We start from the raw sequence: 21926 nt of genomic DNA, 5'->3' as shown, positions 1-21926 counted from the left end.
AGAATCTTTGATGAGAAGAAGCTTATCATTCATAGACAGGCACTTCAGAAATATATATATGTCGTCCTCTTTGTGGAAAAACACATTTTGGATTCTAATGTCTCTACTAAGGGCTAATTCCTAAATCAGTCCTAATACCTGTTGGGTGCACTTTTTCTAAACCAGCCCAATGCTGCCTCCTGGAGATAAGACTTCAGTTCTAGAGGCAAGGAGTATGTGATACACAAAAGTAGAAGAAAGCCCCTCTCTCTCTCTCTCTCTCTCTCTCTCTCTCTCTCTCTCTCTCTCTCTCACACACACACACACACACACACACACACACACACACACACACACACACACACACACACACACACACACACACACACACACACACAATTCATGGCAGTGAACATACATAAATGAAATTTCCCATCTTAATCATGTACAAGCATGCAGCTCCGTACACTTCCCTTTACTGTGGAACCTGTACCACACATACTTCCAGAAATTCCCATCATCCCAAACGACACCTCTGTGACACTCAGAGCTAATTTCCTGATTTGTTTCTCCAAGGCCCCCAGCAGGCACCGTTCTATGGTCTGTCTCTAGGATTCTGCTCCGGGATCACATGATCATAGTCATGGAGCATTTATCCTTTTGTGGTTGGCTTCCTTTATAATGCCCTCAAGGCTCACCCACTTTAGAGGATATGAAAAATCCCCTTTGTTTTTAAGGCTAAGTAAGGTTTCATTACCGTGCCCAGTGTAACCAGCAGGCTTGTCCAGGTGCTTGTCAGGAAAGTAAGTGACTCCTGAGCTAGGGTGACAGTGATCACCCACAGGAGTCCTCACTGTTGATTTCCTTTCTTCTTCTCAGAAAACTCTGCCAGTCTTCCCAGGAGGAAATCAAGTCCAAATCAAGGTCTTGAATATAGGAAACAATAACATGACTGTGTATCTTCCTGGAGATACTGTGACACTTGAACAAATGTCTCAAGTAAGTGAGAGGCAGAAGGACCCCCTACATCATCTTCTCGTCTGACTTACGACACAACTCAAAGGAGCTATCCTTATGGGTCCTTGGATAAGCCCCAAAGCCAATCTAAGATTGATACGTGTCAACGTTCACCTCATATTCCTCTCTAGCCCAATGGGCCTCTGACTTGAATGTGGGAACTCATCACCCTAGTACGCTGGAGGATGCAGACTTGATCTGTAGACCAGAAATCCTGCATTTCTATAACTTCCCACATGCTGCTGCCATAGGAAACTACCGCTCCAAAGCAGTGAATGTCCGTGGTCCCAAACAGGGCCGACAGTATCCCTGAGGAGATGTTGAACAGTCTCTACAGGCAGTTAGTTCTTTGTTGTCATAAACTAAGAGTGTGCAACTGGCATTTCATCTATGCAAGCCAGAGTTGCTGGCACTCAGCCTCCACAGGGAAGCATCATCTGTCCTGGTATACACGGGCTGATGCCGAAAACCCTACTCTAGAGGTCATTGAACCTCGAGGTCCTGACCCCAGTGATTCGGGTTCATCAGCTCTCACCGCTGACCCGCCCACCACTGGAGCAGTGCAGTTAAAAGTCTGACTCCTGGTCGTCAGGGCCCGCACTGATCTCACCAGAGCAGCTGCTTTTCCTCCAGTGGTTTGTTTTTGGTTTTGTTTTTGTTTTTGTTTTAATGTGTATGGGTGTTTGGCCTGCATATGTGCCTGTTTACATGTGTATGCCTGGTGCCCTCAGAGGCCAGAAGAGGGTGTCAAATCCCTTGGAAATGGAATTACAGGTGGCTGTGATCCACCGTGTGGATGTTGGGAATCAAACCTAGCTCCTCTGGAAGAACAGCCACTTAACGGTTGAGCCATGTCTCCAGCCCCAGTCCCTGGGACTGTTCTTTACATAGTACCGTAAGTGATTTCACAGAATGTGTTCCCTCAGAGTAAAACAAAATTAAAGAGTTTAGTGAACAATATCACTCCTGTGGCAATACAGAAAGAACTGTGTGGCAGTGTCCTTGGGGATGGGAGGCCCAGTGTTAAGTCTCTACAGAGTGTTTTGGATGTGTCTGAACATGGAATGCCATGTAACATGGCATTACAGTGGTCAAATGCACACTGCTGACTCTCCTCCTTCCCCGCACCCCACATCTCTAGACAAACAGATTCCTGACTTTTGATGTAGACAAGCTGACAAGCATAAACGTGTCTTCTCCTGAGTCTCCAGTCACTGCAGTAACTCATAACTTTGAGCCAGGCCATCGTCACACCCTTCTAGTATGGGCCCCCAATAATTACCTCGTGGTAAGTAGTTGGTACTTATAGCTTTCTCTTGGCTATTTGCAATATTAGAGACACAGCTTTTCCATTTTCTTTCTTTCTTTTTTTAAATACTTGTTGTTTTTTTAAGAATTATTTATTTATTATTTATACAGAAGAGGGTGCCAGATCTCATTACAGAAGGTTGTGAACCACCATGTGGTTGCTGGGAATTGAACTCAGGACCTCTGGAAGAGCAGTCAGTGCTCTTAACCTCTGAGCCATTTCTCCAGTCCCCTTACATTTTCTTTTTACATTTTCTTTTGTTTGAGTGATTTAACTGTATGCACATTGTGCACCACTTGGGTACCTGGTGTCTGAGGAGGTCAGAAAAAGCATCAGATCTCCTGGAATTGGAGTCATTAGATAATTGTAAACCACCATGTAGGTGCTGGGAACCAAACCCAGGTCCTCTGCAAGAGCAGCAAGTGCTCTTAGCCACTGAGCCATCTCTCCAGCCTCAAGGCACAGCTTTTTATGGTTGTGACATTGCTTTATCTCTATAGAGTACTATATCAGGCAACCTTCAAGTTCGTCTTTCTTCAAGAACACAAGTCATTATTTGACTTCCAGTAAAGGTTTGGCTGGTGGATAATAAGGATTACTATTAATAATGATTTAAAAAGAAAACTAGGATCCAAGAGGGGTGCTCCATACCTTTTTCACCAGCTCTCAGGAGGCAGATGCTACCTGGGACTGTTAGCAAGGCCCTTCTGAGATGGGCATAGAGTCATCACACACCTCTAATCCTAGCACTCAGGAAACAGACACAGCAGGATCTATTTGAGTCCCAGGCCAGCCAGAGCAACACAGTAGGATCCTGACTCAAAAAAGCAAAAATAATAAAAATTGAAAGGCAAATAACTAAAAATAAAACTGTGTTGTGATGAGTGTGTGCCTATACTTATGTGTACATGTACTTTCTCATGTACATGTGTAAATCACGTAGATACATATGTGCATTCTTTGAGACCTTTTGAGATAAATTGCTTACCATATCTTTATTTGTATTAATTTTTAAATGTGCACTTAGAGTGGCCTTACAAAAATATGGTATGTATATCAAATCAAGGAATAAAATGCATATGACATATGTGTAGACAAAATCCAGATGTGTCATTTGGTACATGGAGAGTGAAGATGTAGTTGAACCTAATAAAGAAACTTTAGTCAGTCTGTCAGGGGAATTTGAGTAAGAACATATAGAAAACTCAATGTGCAATTAATGTTATTGGCTATTTGCTTAATTAGGAAGCTGTTGAGTGACTTGTTCTATCAGGAGTGTCCAGCCTGTGGTCCACACTCCCCAGAGTAGCTCCGAGCATGCCCCAGCACAAATGTACTTACTTAAAGCCTTAGGAGATTTTATTTTGCAGTGATTTTCCTAACTCATCTGTGCGGTTCTCACACATGAACTTTGTTTGTTTGTTTGGTTGGTTGGTTGGTTTGGTTTTGGTTTTGGTTTTTCGAGACAGGGTTTCTTGGTGTAGATGCCTGTCCTGGATCTCACTCTGTAGACCAGGTTGGCCTCAAACTCACAGAGATCCATCAGGCTCTGCCTCCCAAGTGCTGGAATTAAAGGCATGTGCCACTGCCACCCAGCATTACACACGAACTTTGTATTGACAACACGGTGTTGCAATGTCCGAAGGTCAGACAATCTGAATTGCTGGAGAGTCATACTCTGGAACCATTGACAATCAAGATCAATAACAGCAGAAGCGTGTGTTACCCTGGAGGGAATCAGGAAGAAGGGACCCTGATCTCCTAGGACAAGGGCCAGTATCATGCTCTCAAAGTCTGAAGTGTTAGTGTGAATTGATTCCAATGAACTAAATACCAGGAAATTATTTTATTTTATTTTATTTATGTGAGCATGTGTGGGTATGTATGTGTTGTATGTGTGTAATGAGTCTTTCTCTGTCCCACCAGCCAGCTCACAAATAATGATACAGAGACTTATATTAATTATGAAAGCTCAGCCTTTAGCTTAGGCTTGTCTCAACCAGCTCAGAACTTAAATTAACGCATTTATACTAATCTACGTTCTGCCGCCTGGCATGACCTCTCTTCCATCTCGCACCTCCTGCTTGTTCTGTGTCTCCTTGCGTCCCCACCTTTCTTCTCCCCTGGATTCTCTCAGCCACCCAAATCCTGCATAGCTATTGGCTGTTCAGCTTTTTATTAAACCAATCAGAGTGGCACATCTTCACAGTGTACAAAAAGATTATTCCACAACTATGTGTTTGTGTATATACGTGTGTATGTGTGTATATATGTATGTGTGTGCATTTGTGTGTATGTGTGTATATGTGTGTGTTATGTGTGTGTGTGTGCATGTGCACATGATAGGAACATAAAAGAGCAGGGCATGCATGCCACAGTGCATGTATGGAGGTGAGAGGACAGCTATGAAGTGAGTTCTCTCCTTCCACCTTTACATGGGTTGCAGGGGTTGAACTCAGAGACACAGGCTTGCACACAAGGTCTTCACACACTGAGCCATCTCACTGGCTCAAAAATAATTTCATATTTTTTTCTCTCTCAGGTAAAAGATGGACTTAACCAGAAGCCAGAAAAAGGAGAAAATGGAATCAGGTATGGAGATTTCTTTTGAAACTGGTTCTTTCCACTTCTAACAGAGCTTGACACATTCCCTTAATCAAGTCTAGTGGTAACAAGGTATGAAATTGTCACATTTGCATGAGAATGCTAGGCTGGTTCAGACAACATAATTCATCATCTTAATAAACCAGAAAGAAAGTCCACATTATCTTATCAACTGATGTAGACAAATAATCTGATAGAATTCAGGATTCATTCATGACACACACAATACGTTAGCCTTTACCTGGTCACGAAGTCTCCAGCTCTTAGTTAGTGTTCAAGGTGTCAACTCTCCTCCCTGGAAACCAGTTTTCCTCCATGTGCTGTATGACCTACCAGAGCACATGCTCTGCAGCCCCTCCAGACAGCATCCTCAAAGTCTCCACTGTGCCCAGGTGAACACTTTCTTTCCTGGACTCCACGCTGTCACTGACCCAGGTGAACTTTCCTGGATTCTATGCTGTCTTTCTTACTCAGCTTTTTCATTTTGCTGTAGCCTCTGCCCACACACCTTGCTAAGCAAAGGAAGCTGTTCAGTGAGCAGCGAGTCATCCTTGTATGCATAGTGCATTCCCAGAGTTCTGGAGACTTCTCTGCTAGCTTCTGACTTAAAGGCACTCACTTATAATAATCAGTTTCTCACCAAGCTTCTGGTATCTCCTTTGATTTTGACAACCCCAGATTTCTCCCCAGGATAATTAAATTGGTGTGTTTCATTTTGCCAGCCCAGGTCGTTCAATTTGTTGTTCGATTTTTCATTCCCTCCCTCATTTTTCTGGGCACCTGTCTGTACTGACTTTGTCAGGATGATGTGCCACAGCCTGGTGTTAAACAAGAATCCATAATCAAGGTGTAGTCAAGACTGGTTTCTTGTGAGGCCTCCCTCCTTGGCTGACTGTTGATAGCCACCTTCTTTCTCTCTGCCGGTCTGTATCCTAATCTCTTCATGGAAGGACACCAATTGACCATGTTGGATTAAGGCCACCAAGCAGCTACTTTTTGCCTCCTTAAATGTCTTTTCTCCAAAGAAAGTCTCATTTTGAGGTGTCATGATGAGTTTCAAGGGCACACCTCTCCATCCATAGATGGCCTTTGATCTTTGTAATTCCTTGTCTTGACCTGCAGAACACACACACACACACACACACACACACACACACACACACACACACACACACAGAGAGAGAGAGAGAGAGAGAGAGAGAGAGAGAGAGAGAGAGAGAGAGGAGAGCTGCTCTGTGTTTTGTATTTGGCTCTGGACTAGAAGCATCTCTGAAGTTTCATTTTGTCCTCAGAACATTTCCATTGCTTTGATTTCCTTAGAAGTGTTCCCTAACACTGGAAACCTTAGACAATGTAGATTATGATATTTAGGCTATTTATTACTTACTTATGTGTAGACATGTATGGGTGTGGAGGTTAGAGGACAACTTTCAGGAGCTGACTCCCTCTTTACCATGTGGGTACTGGATATCAAACTCAGGTCATCAGGCTTGTCAGCAAGCAACTTGACAGCGGAGGCAGCTCACTAGTATAACTGAGGTGTTTAAGAGCTTCTGTGTGTGTGTGTGTGTGTATGTGTGCATCCACTTACCGTGACTGCTCACTAGTATAACTGAGGTGCTTAAAAGCTCATGTGTGTGTGTGTGTGTGTGTGTGTGTGTGTGTGCATATGTGTACACCCACTTACTGCGACTGCTCACTAGTATAACTGAGGTGCTTAAAAGCTCGTGTGCATGCACAGGCATGTGTGCACATGCATATGTGTGCACCCACTTACCGCGACTGCTCACTAGTATAACTGAGGTGTTTAAGAGCTTGTGTGTGTGTGTGTGTGTGTGTATGTGTGTGTGTGCATATATGTGCACCCACTTACCGCGACTGCTCACTAGTATAACTGAGGTGTTTAAGAGCTTGTGTGTGTGTGTGTGTGTGTGTGTGTGCATATATGTGCACCCACTTACCGCGACTGCTCACTAGTATAACTGAGGTGTTTAAGAGCTTGTGTGTGTGTGTGTGTGTGCACATGCACTTACTGGAAGTCAGCCCTTGTGTGTTGTTCTTCAGGGTGTCCACACTGATTTTTGAGCAGAACCTTTCACTGGCACCTGGGATGCACTGGTTAGGCTAGCTGACCAGTGAGCCCCCAGCCTCTGCCTCTGCCCCTGTACAGAGAATTGAACTTGGGTCCTCCTGCTTTTGAGGCAGAGACTTAACTAACTGAGCTACCAAAAAAAGAGTATTTGTGTCTACATAGACTATCAAATAAATATATGCCATGAAGCTAGTGAGACTGGGCCATATGCTTTAGGGATACAATGGTTGGTTTGTTCTTTATATTACTTACATACCCATCATAATTATTTCTTGTCCTGTATGTTTAACAGTGTGCTATATCCTGTCACCTACCTATTTGGTGGACAAAACAAACAACTGATCTCCCTTGGGGCAGCAATGTGCTCATCCCTAGAGCAGTTTAAGAATCTCAGGGTCTTCTATAGAAAAGAGCCTCTAAGGAAACATCTGTAACTACCTGTTCTTGAAGTGACATTCTGTACGGTCCTAAGAAGGCAGGAAGGCAAGCAGCTCACCTGCTTCCTCCTGAGGTTCAAGCAAGGGGACGTGCCAAGGCTAGAAGCCTTGGGACTGCAGATGCTGGCTGGAGCCACTCCCCACCTGAGTGCAGTCCCTTCCTTCTCTCAGATCTTGCATCCTCTCTGTGCCCATGCTCTCAGAGGTAACTGAAATGGCAGACCCTCCTCCCCCAAGGGAAGCCTTGCCTGGGGCTGTTGTCCAGCAACTTTTATATTTTTTCAGTCCTTCACCTGTTGAACTCTGAAACTTTCCATGCAAGCAGCACAAACAAAGCCTGGCTGCCTTCTAGAAAGAAAAGGAATCAGTCCTTGTTTCCACTCCTAGTCAGTGAACACCCTAAATATCAGTAAGCTAAGCAGTTGCTAGCATGCATACATACTGTTTGGTAAATTCTTTTAAGGATGTTCTCATGAATGGGTGGACAGGATTAACCACAAGGTAGCTAACTTTCTGCCTCTGGACCCAAGAATTCTCTGTCTGCATCTTAAATTCCTTTACAAAGGAACATAACACTGGGTACCAGACCTGTGACCGAGGTCTGGTTAACATACAGATGGTTTCCTGTTCCAGATTTGTTAACACCCTTAACGAGATGCTCACCATCACAATGAGTGGGAAAGTGTACGAAAACCTCACCAGTTACAACGCCAGCAACTATCAGTTTTTTCCTTCTGGAGTGTAAGTACCTCTTCTGGGCAACTTGTCCCCAAATTCAAGGTTGTCTAGTGTTTTTCCTTAAAAAAAAAAAATGGAGATTTTTAATACCAAGAACCATAACCTCTGTTGTTCTTTCTTTTAATAGAAAAGACTTCACAATAAACTCCACAGAGATTGCATCAAACTGTCAACGTACTTTTAAATCTTCCAACCTTGACTTTGGCAGCGCATATACCTATGTGATCAGAAGGATGGTTAGTAGTTCATTCTACCACAACAGACAGCCGGGTCAACCTCGGCTGGCATGAACCCTCACAGACACTCAGGAGTCTCATGATTAACTAGAGGAATTGGGATCTGTAAATGGGTTTAAGACTAATTCAACTCACCACTAATTATTTTTTTTAATTGTGCAAGTGTGTGTGGGGGTGGGGGGGTACAACCTATAGGAGTCTGTTCTCTCTTTCCTCTGTGTGGATCACAGGGTTCAAACTCAGGTTGTTAAGTTTGATGGCAAGCCCCTTTCCCCACCCAGCCATCTCACTGGCTCACCACAGATTCTCTAACTTACTGTTGACTTACGTTGACTGTAGAATAAAGCCCAGCTGACTTAGTCACACACTAGTTAAACGTTCCTATTGACCAGTATTTGATGCTTCCTTATGGACTGTTGACTTTAGGATTTAATGTTTAAAGGGGGCAAGGTTTTAACTGACAGGCTCCCAACATTGCACATTTACACTTAAAATGGGCACTGCCATCCTAAGTTCCCCAATTTAACCCCAGAAGGTCAACTCAATTTGTCTTTATGAACATTGTTATTCTAAACGTTCTCCTTGCCTCCTTCTCAACTGCCTGCTTGTCTCTTTGATGGTCTAGAATGATGGCTGCCTGGAAGTGAAGCAATTTGAAGACATCCCACCCAACACAGTGAACATGGCGCTGCAAATCCCGCAGTACTTCCTTCTTACCTGTGGCGAAGTGGTCTTCTCTGTCACAGGACTGGAGTTCTCATATTCCCAGGTCTCTTGTTTCCTCCTCCTTTCTGCTACCTGCTGCCCTCAGAAAAGTGCTGAGGGAACCCGGTTTGAGTCTGGGATATCCCTGTGCTTAGAGCCTCTTTTGTTGGTTATGTAAGACAGGTCTTAGTCTGTAGCCCAGGCTGGCCTGCAGTTCACCATCCTCCTGCCTCAGGCTTCAAGTACTGGAATGGTAGGCATGCACCACCACATACAGCTTGTTGATAGATTTCTTTTCAATTCTAGAAAGCACCATGGTGCTGTATCAGTTACTTTCTGTGAAAGCGTTATGCTATATTAGTTACTCTCTCTTGCTTTGATGAGACACCAGGACTAAAAGCAGCTTACAGAAAGAAGGGTTTATGTGGGCTGTGGTTATGAGTGTCCATCATGGCAGCACATGGTAGCCAAAACAGGAAGCTGAGCACTCACATCTTGAATCACAGACACAAAGCAGAGAGAGTGAACAGAGTGGTAGAAGGTTTTAAACTCCCAAGGCCCACCTCCAGCAAGGCCACACCTCTCCCAAACACCAACATCCACTCGGGACAAAGTGTACAAATGCCTGATCTTATGTGGGATGTTTCTCATCCAAAGAACCGCAGGTGTCTTGCACAGAGCAAGGGCTAAGGTCAGCAAGGTCTTTACTCCATGGGAGTACTATACTGTTGATTTTGAGGGCCACAGACATACACTCTACTCCCAGATCACACTAACACTAGAGTCCTAAGGGGGGCCGGCATATCAAGGACTGCTGCCAGGATCCGAGTAGCAGACTCCGCATTCTGTAGTATCCAAAAGGCACCAGATATGCACAGGGGTATAGGTCTGCGTTCTGGTTGCATTTAAGGTCTGGTTGATGTCTCTCTGCCACTCCCAGTGAGCACCTCAAATCAGATCTATTGCAAAGAACAATATAGCCCCTTTACTCTTAAGGCCAGAGATGTAAATACAGTGCTTGTCTAGCGTGCATGCAGCCATGGGTTCAGTACCCAGCACTGTCTGAAACCAGGTGTGGTGGTGCACTCCTGTAATCCCTGTCCTGGGGAGGAACAGGCAGGAAGATCAAGAGTTCAAGATCATCCTTGGCTACATAGTAAGTCTGAGGTCAGCAAAAATGTGTAACACCTTTCCTCAGAAAAATACTATTTTTTTTTCTTGCTTTTGAGTATATTTGACTAATGACTTAGAGTTTCCATTGCTGTGAAGAGACATTATGACCACAGCGACTCTTATAAAGGAAAACATTTAATTGAGGTGGCGACTTACAGTTTCAGAGGTTTAGTCCATTATCATTATGGTGGGGAGCATGGTGGCTGGGAGCATGGCAGCATGCAGACAGACATGGTGCTGGAGAAGGAGCTGAGAATTCTACATCTTGATCCAAAGGCAACAGGAAGTGAACTGAACTAGGCATCACTTGAGCATAGGAGACCTCAAAACCCACCCCCACAGTGACACACTTCCTCCAACAAGGCCGTACCTCCTAATTGTGACACTCCCTATGAGCTTATGGGGGCCAATTACATTCAAACCACCACAGCTAATTAGACAGATTTTATTGGTACACCAATTAGAGCTTAATGTCTAAGTATTTGTCAAAACCACAGTTATAGGGGTTGCATCCTGGAATCTTTTCCTTCAGTACTTGTGATAGTCAGCAGGGGCGGGTCACCCCTTTCTGTGATGACCACACTGTCTGACAAACACCAGGGCTGTGATAGAGGTGGTGAGAGCTTCAGAAAGCACATGGCAGGAAAGCTGCAGAAGGGAAAGTTTGCAGCCCAGAGAGTAGTTCCCCTTTGGGGGAGAACATGGCACAGATAAGCTTGTGAGTAGAGTCCATCCACCTGTAGCTCTGCCCCTGTTACTAAGACAATGCTTGTGTGTGTAAGTCTGCATCAGGAGGGTTTGTCTCATCACACAAATGATGCCATCCTTATATTGACATGAACCTGACCTTTTTTTAATTTATTCATCCACATATTCATATGTAGAGCAGGGTCATGCTCTGTAGCCGAGGGATCAAACTCCTGATCTTTGTGCCTCAGCCTCCCAAGTGCTGGGATCACAGGTGTGAGATGCCATACTGAGCATGACCTCTCCTCTGCACTTCAGGGATGCTTGGTGAAGTGGGTGGGGGGCAGGGCTCTCCTGGCCTTCAGTGAGAAGCAGGTTGTGATCTACTCTGCTTTGCTTCCTTAGGCCCCTTCTAACATGAAGTCCGTGCTTCAAGCAGGCTGGCTTTTAACCGTGGCGGTTGGCAACATCATCGTGCTCATTGTGGCAGGGGCCGGCCACTTCGAAAAACAGGTATGAGGGGAAGGAAGGTTGGACATGCCTAATAGTGTTTTCTGTAGATTTTGAGACAGGGTCTTATGTAGCCCAGATTGCCTTCAAATTTGCTGTGTAGCTGAGGATGACTCTGAACTTTTAACCTTCCTGGTTATCACCGTGACCCTCCCTAGCTGTCTATAAATATGTATCCATTTGAGTCACAGCTTTGTTGCACACAAAATCTATCTGATGGTTTCCTGTCACCATTGCAGTTACGTTGTTTCCTGGGTCAGGAATGGCCATCGGGCTTCATGCCCTTGAGCCCAGGTACTGTCAAGAAATATATAACTGTGTATATGTGTGTATGTATATGCACCATGTACCTGCAGGTGCCCATGGGGGCCAGAAGAGCACTAGGTCCCCTAGGCTGGAGTTTGGGGGTTTGTGGGTATGCTGGAAACCCAACCAGAGGCCTCTGGCAGATGTTTAGAGCTATGAAGCCATCTCTCCTGCCCGTGTTCAGTGTATTCCTTGTCCTGCAAGGCTACTGCTTGGTCTTTGCCATTTCTCATCCTTCTGGCACCATAAATCTTAAGAATTTCAGAAAATTCCTGGGCAGTGGTGGTAGACACCTTTAATCTCAACACTGGGAAGGTAAAGGCAGGTGGATCTCTGTAAGTTCCAGGCCAGCCTGGTCTACAGAGCGAGATCCAGGACAGCCAGGGCTACACAGAGAAACCCTGCCACAAAAAAACAAAAACAAAGAAAAAATTTTTCAGAAAATTTCTGTCACCTTCCCAAAGGTCTTGTGTTTCCACACCCCATGTTAATAGGAAAATGTCACCTGCTCCTTGAACATCTGAGAAAATCTAGGGTCTCTGTGGGGTTCCCTGCCCCCATTTCCCGGCAGTTTCACTTCAAGGTGTCTTCTGTCTAAAAACAGCAAGGAGATATGCGTGCCGTGTTATGTTAATGTGACCTGTGGTTGGTTGGTTTTCTTTCTTGTTTCATCTCCGATCCTCCGAAGTGGGCTGAGTACGTTCTGTTCGCCTCGCTGCTTCTGGTTGTCTGCGTGATATTCGCCATCATGGCTCGATTCTACACCTACATCAACCCAGCAGAGATTGAAGCGCAGTTTGAGGAGGATGAAAAGAAGAAGAACGCAGGGAAGGAGAACCTGTACCCCGCACTGGAACCCGTCTCACAGACCAATATGTGAGGGCCAGGAGGCGAGTGGAGCCCCAGATTCTGACACGCACCCTGATCTCTGCCCCAAGGGTCAGGACACCACTGTGGAGCCCTTGATGGAGAAGACTTCACAACTGTGAACCAAAATAACAACAAAGCTGCTTTCTAAGCTGCCGGCTCTGAATCTAAAACTCTAGCGGGAGCCTTTTAATTGTTTTTTTTTTTGGGGGGGAAGGGGAGCGAGGGAAGTCAAGGGGTTTCCCAGACAGGGTTTCTCTGTGTAGCCCTGGCTGTCCTGGAGCTCACTCTGTAGACCAGGCTGGCCTCGAACTCACAGAGATCTGCCTGCCTCTGCCTCCCGAGTGCTGGGATTAAGGCATGCGCCACCCAGCTTTATTTAAAGCACACACTTTTTTTTTTTTTTTTTTTAACACTGGGCCATACCTTGCATTTCTGCCACAGAACTGAACTTAGTGCAGACTAACTTAATTTTGAAAAAGTAACTGTACTTTTTTTTTCTAACACTTTTATGAAAACAATGTTGAATTTACAGAGGGCTTTTTAAATAGTGTATAGTGAGTAGCAGCTAGTTTAAGCTGATAACTTTGAGTTTTTGTTTGTTCATTTGTTTTTCTAGTTTTCTTTGCCTTTTTAAATTATATGTAACTCAAAAGACCATCCAGTGAAGGCCAGTTATGAGCTGGGAAGTGACCAATGTGAGATAAATTCTTCTTCTTAAGAACATGTGTCCGTGTGTCTTTGGGTAGGTGAGAAACCCTTCCAATGCTGTCTGGTTATGTTATTACATACATGCTCCTTCAGATGTCTTCAGAAGTTAATAAAAGCATCAACAAAAGCAATACTCACATAGTAGAAACCCCAAGACCATGAAACACCAAAATTTATTTCTTCCTGGTCCTGTTTTTTCCAGGGGAAAAAAATCTTTTACTAGTAACATCTTTCTATGTGCACGTGTGCACACATCTCATGGTGTTTTTCTTGAATTGATGGATACTCTTGAGTAGAGGTTCCTTCTAAAATATCATAAACACTTACTACCTAATTCATTCTACGGATATTTGCTGCATGTTTTGTTTTGTTTTTTTCTGAGACAGGGTTTCTCTGTGTAGCCCTGGCTGTCCTGGAACTCACTCTATAGACCAGGCTGGCCTGGAACTCACAGAGATTCTCCTGCCTCTGCCTCCTGAGTGCTGGGATTAAAGGGGTGCGGCACCACCGCCCGTCTTACTTGTTTTAAACTTCCACTCTTTTCTTTGTGGGTGTGTCTTTTTTATTGGTGTGGGGGGTGCACATGCGGGCCTGTGTCTGCCATGTGTAGTGGGAATTCGTTCCACCAATTAGCTTTGAGGTATAAGCCTTAGGGAGTGGCTTCTAATCCTCGTATGTGATCGCTTGAAAGGGGGAGGGGAGTCATGCCCCTTCTTGAGGTGGATTCAGATGGTTGGATCCATTTGCTCCCAGGCAGAGCAGACGGCTGTTCACTTGGTTCTGTGTTCATGAGTGCATCTTCCCCTTTATTACTTTAGTAAATCCTTGTTACCCCCTTAAACAGACTCACATAGATTTCTCATAATAGCCATGTGTCTCTCTGTCATGTGTGTGTCTGTCTATCTGCCTTGTGTGTGTGTGTGTGTGTGTGTGTGTGTGTGTCTATCTTTCATGTGTACAAATGTCTTTGTGTCTGCTCTGCGTGTGTGTGTGTCTGTTGTACGTATGTCTTTGTATCTGCTGTGTGTGTGTGTGTGTGTGTGTGTGTGTGTGTGTGTGTGTATCTGCATCTGCCATGTGTGTATGAGTAATCTTAGGGGCCAAGTGAGGGTGTCAGATCCACTGGAGCTGGAGTTACAGGCAGTTATAACCCACTAAATAACGTGGATACTAGGAACTGAGCTGAGTCCTCTGAATGAGCAGACGGTGCTCTAACTGGCTGAGCTACCTCTTCAGCCCAGTTGTTTGTTTTGAGAGAGGACCTTGTGTATCCAGAGTGGCCTTGAGCTTGCTGTGGAGCTGAAGAGCTTGAGCATCTGATCCTCCTGCTTCTACTGCCCAAATTCTGGGATTCAGGTATGTGTGACAATGCCCAAATTTAGTTGATTCTGGGGACAGAACCCAGGGCCTCCTGTGTGGTAGACAAGTGCTCCATCAACTGACAAAGAACAGAGCTATAATTTAATAATCCCTGATGCCAGGCCCAGGATGATCCTGGTTGGCATTCCTGTACAGACAGGCCACAGTTCTTAGATGTCATACAAGACACACAGGAAAGCAACTGCTGAACTTTGCCAAGAGAAGGCAGGACAGTCTTTCAAAATTCCTGCTTCAAAGAAGAGTCTGCCAGATACTCTAGGCCTGTTGGATGAAGATTAGTACCCCAATGTTGCAGAGGAACTTTGGGTGACTGTCTAGGCAGCTAGATGTCTCTGTTGTTAGGTAGTATTACATCCTTCTGGGATCTCTGATGGAGTTAAAGACTAAATAGATAGAGTTACAGTTTTCCTTAGTTATGATAGAAAGTAAATTAGATATAAAACTTTAGAATCACTCAGATAAGATAGATAAAGGAGTATTTTCTCTAGTGGACTGAATATTGTAAATGTAATTCTTACTTGATAACTGTTTTTGTTGTACATAGTTTTACTATGCTGAAGTTAAAACCTTCCATTTTTATTTAGACAAAAGGGGGAATGTTGTGGAATATTAGTTGAAGATGTGTTACATTTATTTATGCTATGGAACATTTGTTTAATGATGCAAAGATGTGTTGCATTCTTTTATGTTGTATTTGTTTAACTCTGTGAAGTTATGTTACTTTGCCTGTCTAAAACACCTGATTGGTCTAATAGAGCTGAATGACCAATGGCTAGGCAAGAGAAAGGGTAGGCGGGGCTGGCAGGCAGAGAGAAAAAAAGAGGAGAAATCTGGGAGCAGTGATCGAGGAATGAGGAAAGGAGAGGAGGACACCAGGGGCCAGCTACCCAGCTACCCAGCCACACAGCCACACAGCTACACAGCTACACAGCAAGCCATGGAGTAAGAAGCAAATAAAGGCATATTGTAGTTAGAGTTTTCCTGCCTGGCCCACAGTCAGGACGAATCTCTCTCACCCGCCAGGCCTATAGATGCTCAGACCCAACCAAGTAAACACACAGAAACCTACATTGTTTACAAACTGTATGGCCATGGCAGGCTTCTTGTTATCTACTTCTTCTATCTTAAATTAACCCATTTCTATTAATCTATACTTTGCCACATGGCTCGTGGCTTACCATTACCTTACATCCTCCTAGTCATGGAGGCGGCTCGCAGTATCTCTCCCCACCCAGCCTTTCACCTCCCAGAATTCTCTTCTCTCTTGTCCCACCTATACTTCCTGCCTGGCCACTGGCCAATCAGAATTTTATTTACACAGAGTGATATCCACAGCAGGCATATAGAATAGAGAAAGATATAATAAGCCCAGATGGAATAATTTAAGAAAAGCTGGCTAGAAATAAGCCAAGCTAAGGCTGGGCATTCAAAAGAAAGAAAAAGACTGTGTGTGCTTTATTTGGGAGCAGGGTGATGGTCCCCCAAAGAGTAAAGAGAAAAACCCAGCCATGCACTGTGGCCCTCCTCCTCCACTTCACACCACTCCCTGTAAGAGTTTTGCTGACATCGCTCCCTGGATTCCCAGACTTCAGCTTCCCAGCTTTCTTACTCAGTTCTGGGAGCATCTTGTCTACCAATTTCCACCACATGCTGATCTCCTGCTAAGTAAATGTGTTTGACTACTCAGGCCTAGTTCTTTATTGGCTTCTTCCTTGGACTCCAATTGTGCCTAACAACTCTAGTGTAAAAGCCTAGACTTGAGGGGCCACTAATTCTGCCTCTCTGCCTTCACCTGGCTTTTCTGCATCCCTCCTGCCTTCCTCTATATCCTTGCTGATCAGCTATCCCCCAAACAGTGTGCTATCCAACTGTGTAAGTACTATTCTACATGGGGAGGGTAGCCCTAGAACAGACTTCACACCTTGTACCTAAAATCCAGAATACTGTAGTAGTTTCACAGCATGGATTCTATAATCATTTTCAGTTGCTTTGATCTTGTGCTGCTGGTTCCACAAGATCCATATATGTGTTTTGTTTGTTTTCATTTTGCAAATGAAATTTGTCTCTAGGTACTAAGTATTTATCTTTAAGTCAGTTTTAAACTTTAAAAATACTTGAGAAAATATACAAGTTTGACTATTGTTGCCTATTTTAACCACTGTGCATTCTGTAAAAAAAAATTATGTTCTCACATTTTGTGACAACCAACTAAGGCTGAACATACACTGAACAGTGGGCATGTGCAGATGACAGTGGGCTCAGCAGTCTTCTGGATTACCTGCAACTGTGCAATCCACCAACCATCCTGTAGTGTGGTTACTGTTATTCTGCTCACAGAAGACAAAGGAAAAGCAAGTAACCCACTGAAGGCCATTCCCACAGCTCTAGAGCTGCTAACCCCACATCTGCCACCTCTCACCGCCACGTTTAATCTACTACAAGGAGTGCATCAATCTTATCCTTACAGTAACAACAAGGAAGCTTTCACAGCCTTCATGTTGGAGATAAACCTGAGGAAGAGGGCTGGAGAGAGGCTAGCCATTTAGATTTGCTGCTCTTGCAGGGGACCCAGATTTGATTCCCAGCACCCACATGGTAGCTCACAATCAGCTATAACTCCAGTTCCAGGTGATCTGATGCCCTCTTCTGGCCCCTGAAGGCTGGTGCACATATGCACATGCAGATAAAATGCTCACACGTGTAAAATAAAATAAATAAATCTTTAAAAAAAAGAAAACATTGTTTTAAACTGAGGAAGAGCAAACTTTCATAACTTGCCTCAGCCATATGCCTAGTGACTGAGCCAAGATTTGAACCCACGTATAACTGAGTCTTTTCCCAGGAGGCTGCAGCATCTACCACTCAGCTCAACCTGCCTGACCTCGAGACTATAGCACCTAACAGATTATATGTCACATAACACAGTAAAATTGATGGTTAAGGCAGTATGGGTGACAGGGCCCTAGAGACCAGTATCCACCAGCACCCTGGGATGGACACCTATAGCCACCTAGATGGCCATGTGTGGGGATGAGAGACCGGAACCCTGGCAAAGGACAAGCCAAGGAAACAGAATTGCCTTTACTATCTCAGAGGGAGGCTGAGGCTCTTGTGAAGCTGTCCTGCAGACATTTGTGCTTCCTCCCCACAAGCCTAATTGGAGACACCGCCATTGCCAAGAGAGGTCACGGAGGTAAGCTTTGACCTCACCAGAAGGCGGTAGTGGATCGAGGGACAGGGACATGGAGATGGGACACTCAACCAGTGAGACCACAGGAGGAGAATGAATGGTCAGTGGCAGTCCTGAGGAACCACTGTGGTGAGATCCCGTGCCTGACATCACAGACAACAAGTTAGCAGGACATTTCATTTATTTGATTTTTAAATTGTGGTAAAATACACAGGAAGTAAAACTAATCATTTTTACAGTTGCAGAATCATGGCATAAGTCACATCAACACTGTTGTGCAACCATCCCCTCCATGAGTCTTTTCCCTGCAGAACTGAAACTCCGTGTTCACTGAACACTAGCCCCCACTTCCCTTCTTCCGGCCACCGTTCTCTACTGGCTTCTACTCCCGCTCACCTGTACCCTGTGATGTGGACCTCTGCAGCTTTCTAGAGAGTCCTGGCTGTCAGGGCTTCTGTCCCAACCCTGGTCAAAGGCAGCTAATGAGAGAGAGGCCGGGGCCTCTAGGGCTCCCAGGTTTTTTTCAATGAGGCCACCGCCACCACCATTTGCTGCGAGCAGGGACCAAGAGCTTTCATCCGGCCTTCAAGCGTCCTTCAGGTGCTGACCATCTCAGAGCCACGTGAGGTTCCATTTGATTTAATGTCTGGCTCGTCTAATGAGACTTCTTGGCTCCATAGCTTAAAGCCTCAAATGGAACAGGAACTGAGTGTGGCGGGCTGCCATCCTGGCGCCCTGGAACAAAGAGCCCCCACACTTCCTAGGGCTGAGTGTCCCGAGAGGAGAAGGGGAACCCTAAAAGCTGTCTGCTTAGTGGGAACCAAAAACAGGCCTGTATGCTGGGGAGGAACCCATCCTGAGCACTGAGCCGAGCCTTTTTCCTCCTTGTTCCCAGTGCTTAGGGTCTCCTGGTCTCCATGTTCACGCAAAGGCCCGGCGGCTCAGAACCTGGGCGGACGGACTGCGCAATGACCAGCAGAGGGAGCCAGTAGTCTCCTTCCCATATTGTGCTTGTGAGCAGAAGTAACTTCTTTCGCTGTTCTGTTTTATTTTGGTTTTTCCAGACAGGGTTTCCCTGTGTATCCCTGGCTATCCTGGATCTCGTTGTAGACCAGGCTGGCTTTGAACCTGTAGATTCTCCTGCCTCTGCCTCCCAGGTGCTGGGATTAAAGGTGTGCACTACCACTGCCTCAGCTTGTTTGGGGGTTTGTTTGTTTTGCTTTTTGTTTTTTTGAGACAGGGTCTCACTATATAGCTTTGGCTGGCCTTGAATTCACTAAATAGACCAATCTGGCCTTGAACTGCTCCTGCCTCTCTGCCACCTGAGATTAGTGTGAGGCACTGTCACCACACCTGACGAGAAGTGACTCCCACCCAAGTCAGCAGCCCCAATAAGACCACAGACCTTCAGTGGACCAAACTTCAGGAATCCACTAAAAGTTTTACTTGAGTTCTTGGTACAGTTTATAAACCTAGACAGAATTCATGTTAGGTCCCATGGCGTCTAAAAACCACAACCCATGTGTCTTCAATAATTACTTACTAAGAACCACACAGGCATCCAGGAGAGAGTGGATTGAAAGCCAGCCAGAGAGTAAATGGGGGTTGGGGGGTCAGATTGTCCATTATCCCCAAAGAGCTCACGAGAAAGATGAAATACAAATATGAAGCTCTAGGTCTCAAAAGGAATATATGCACAGCCTGGAGGCCATTCACCCCCCGAGCAAGGCCGGACAGTCTGACACACATGAGGAGGCTTTCCCCAAGTGGAGTAACCTGACCAAAGTGCAACCAATTTAAGGATGTCTTGCCTGTGGGTTTGAAGCGCACGCGCACGTGCGCGCACACACACAGAAGTACACAAGGCTGGGCAGTTACCCTCCAAAGGCTGTGGCAGGGGGTAAGAAGTGTAGCTCTACCATGCCTTGTTAGCTCTGTGCACTTGCATAGACTGAAGAGACAAGGCCATCGTGTCCCTCGGGGCTGCTGGGAGGTGGCCAGTTGAGTTCGTTCTTGGTTCTGTTTGTTCAACCATTGGTTCCTGATCACCCACCCTGAACCAACCTGGCCTAGACACTCTGGGTACATCAAATAATTAAAAGATCCAAGCCATTGTGGGAGCATAGACAATAATCAACAAGGAAACGGTGGGCAAGGGTATGATACTGGGAAGGTGCTGATGTTTTAAAGACATGGAGCAGGCCTCAGCTGTAGAGTGTCTGCCTGCCAAGTTCGAAGCCCTAGGTTCCATATAAATAAGAAAGATGTTGCTGGTCAGTAGGAAAGGAACTTTTGATGGGATAGCTGGAGCCATCATGATGGGGTCGTAAAGGACACAGCCCCCAGTTCCAACGGGCAAAGGAACTCTGTTTCTGTTTCCAGGGGGGCTGGTGGTGAAAGTTCCATACCATGTGACCTTAGCCTGTGTACCAGGAGTCATCAGGCCCAAAGACACTAAATCAAAGACAAGGTCTACAGAGCAAGATCCAGGACAGGCACCAAGACTACACAGAGAAACCCTGTCTCAAAAAAAATAAAAATAAAAATTGAAAAAAAAAAGTTGTAACTCAAGCTTGTCTTGGGCCTGGGGCTGGAGGAAGCTGGGCTTGCAGCTGGGAGAGGGAGCCGGCAAGGCCTCAGCAGGTGCTTATCAACCAGAGAGGCTGCAGGGCTGTGGATGGTTGCCAGGGGGAGGAGAGCACAGCAATTAGAGGTTTCGTGATCTAACGTTGGACCCTTCACATTAAAGTGTGCTTGGTGGCTCCTGCCTGCAATCCCAGCACTTGGGGGTGAGGGTCAGGGGTCAAGAGCTCAGCTTATCTCAGCTTCTTATCAGCTACACAAGTCCTTAAGACCAGCCTGAACTCATGGAAGGACCACTCAGGAAAGGATGGCCAGAAAGCGTCTAAGCCACCCTCAGGGGTGAGGGAAGCTGTCGCAGGCTGTCCCTACAGGAGTTCCCCTGGGCCTGCTCCACAGAAAACATCAACAGCTGAGCTTCCTACTGTTAATGGTCCCTCCTGGAAGGAGGGCATGGTGAGGGTCATGAGGCCTGCACCTGAGTATCCCAAGCAGTTGTGTGCAATGCTGTCCTAATGCACATGGCCTCTGGGTCTCGGGGAAAGGCTAGAGGATGTCGGTGGGAAGGACTAGGGGAGGACCCATCTACACAGGCACTGGAGAGTCATAGGCATGTCAGGTGCGAACCTCCTGTGGGGCCCTGTCTGTAACCTTGAACCCGCTTCTCTGTAAGAGAACTAGTAAACTCTGTTGGTTGTCAATGGGCGGTAGGAGGAGGTGGGGGTGTTTACTTCTCCCCAAGGGAAGACGTTTTAGCGACAGAAGCCATCACCATCATAGCGGGGCGGGGGGGGGGTGGGGCAGAGAAGCAGGACAGAGGGCACAACTGTTAGAATATCTAAAGAAGACATGTTTAGGGTCTTTGAGGAGTTGCAGGAGGCCATCACACAGGGTTGAGAGCAAGGGAAGTGGTTAAGGGTGGGGACAGAAGGGACCATATATTAAGTCACAGCCTTAGATGTCATGAAGACACTAGCTTCTCATGGAAAAGTCCCACACACTGGCCAGTGCTGAGGTGGGATCCCTGCAGCTGAAGAACCAGCATTGAATCGTGATCCCTCATGACATACAGAAGGGTGATTCAGCCCAGCAAAGTGGTGAGTGGGGGGAGGGGGCAGGGCTGGGGACGCTTTGGAGGTGGATAAGGCCAAAGGATTATGGGCTGGATATCCAGTCTCTGATGGACTAGGTATGGGAGACAAGAGATAGACATTAGGACTTTCAGGTTGGCCATCCTAAGGGCTCTGAGTGTTTTTGTATGCAGAGCTGCCGTCAAAGGAAGTGGGTCAGCATCCTCTGGCTGCCCCTGAGGAGGCTGAGGCATGTGGCAGTTAAGCAATGTGTGTTCTGTCTTCCCTCTCCCCCGACTCCCTCTCTCCTCTCCTCCCCTCTTCCCCCCCTTCTC

The 21926-nt window shown here is 45.8% G+C and overlaps 1 protein-coding gene across 1 annotated transcript in view; it reads left to right on the top strand.

Moving 5' to 3' along the window:
• Slc15a1 (solute carrier family 15 member 1) overlaps positions 1-12673 on the top strand; it is a 30622-nt gene extending 17949 nt beyond the window's left edge. Inside the window, exons 16-23 of the mRNA XM_036198543.1 lie at positions 859-978; positions 2138-2284; positions 4848-4897; positions 8072-8179; positions 8304-8412; positions 9038-9181; positions 11383-11490; positions 12482-12673. Coding sequence (XP_036054436.1) covers positions 859-978; positions 2138-2284; positions 4848-4897; positions 8072-8179; positions 8304-8412; positions 9038-9181; positions 11383-11490; positions 12482-12673 — 978 coding nt within the window. The remainder of the gene's footprint in view (positions 1-858; positions 979-2137; positions 2285-4847; positions 4898-8071; positions 8180-8303; positions 8413-9037; positions 9182-11382; positions 11491-12481) is intronic.
• Positions 12674-21926: the final 9253 nt, after the last annotated feature.

Source organism: Onychomys torridus, chromosome 9 (assembly GCF_903995425.1).
Source record: "Onychomys torridus chromosome 9, mOncTor1.1, whole genome shotgun sequence".
NCBI classification, from domain to species: Eukaryota; Metazoa; Chordata; class Mammalia; order Rodentia; family Cricetidae; genus Onychomys; species Onychomys torridus.
The sequence above is the reverse complement of the archived record's forward strand: the minus strand, read 5'-3'. Positions and strand labels throughout refer to the sequence as shown.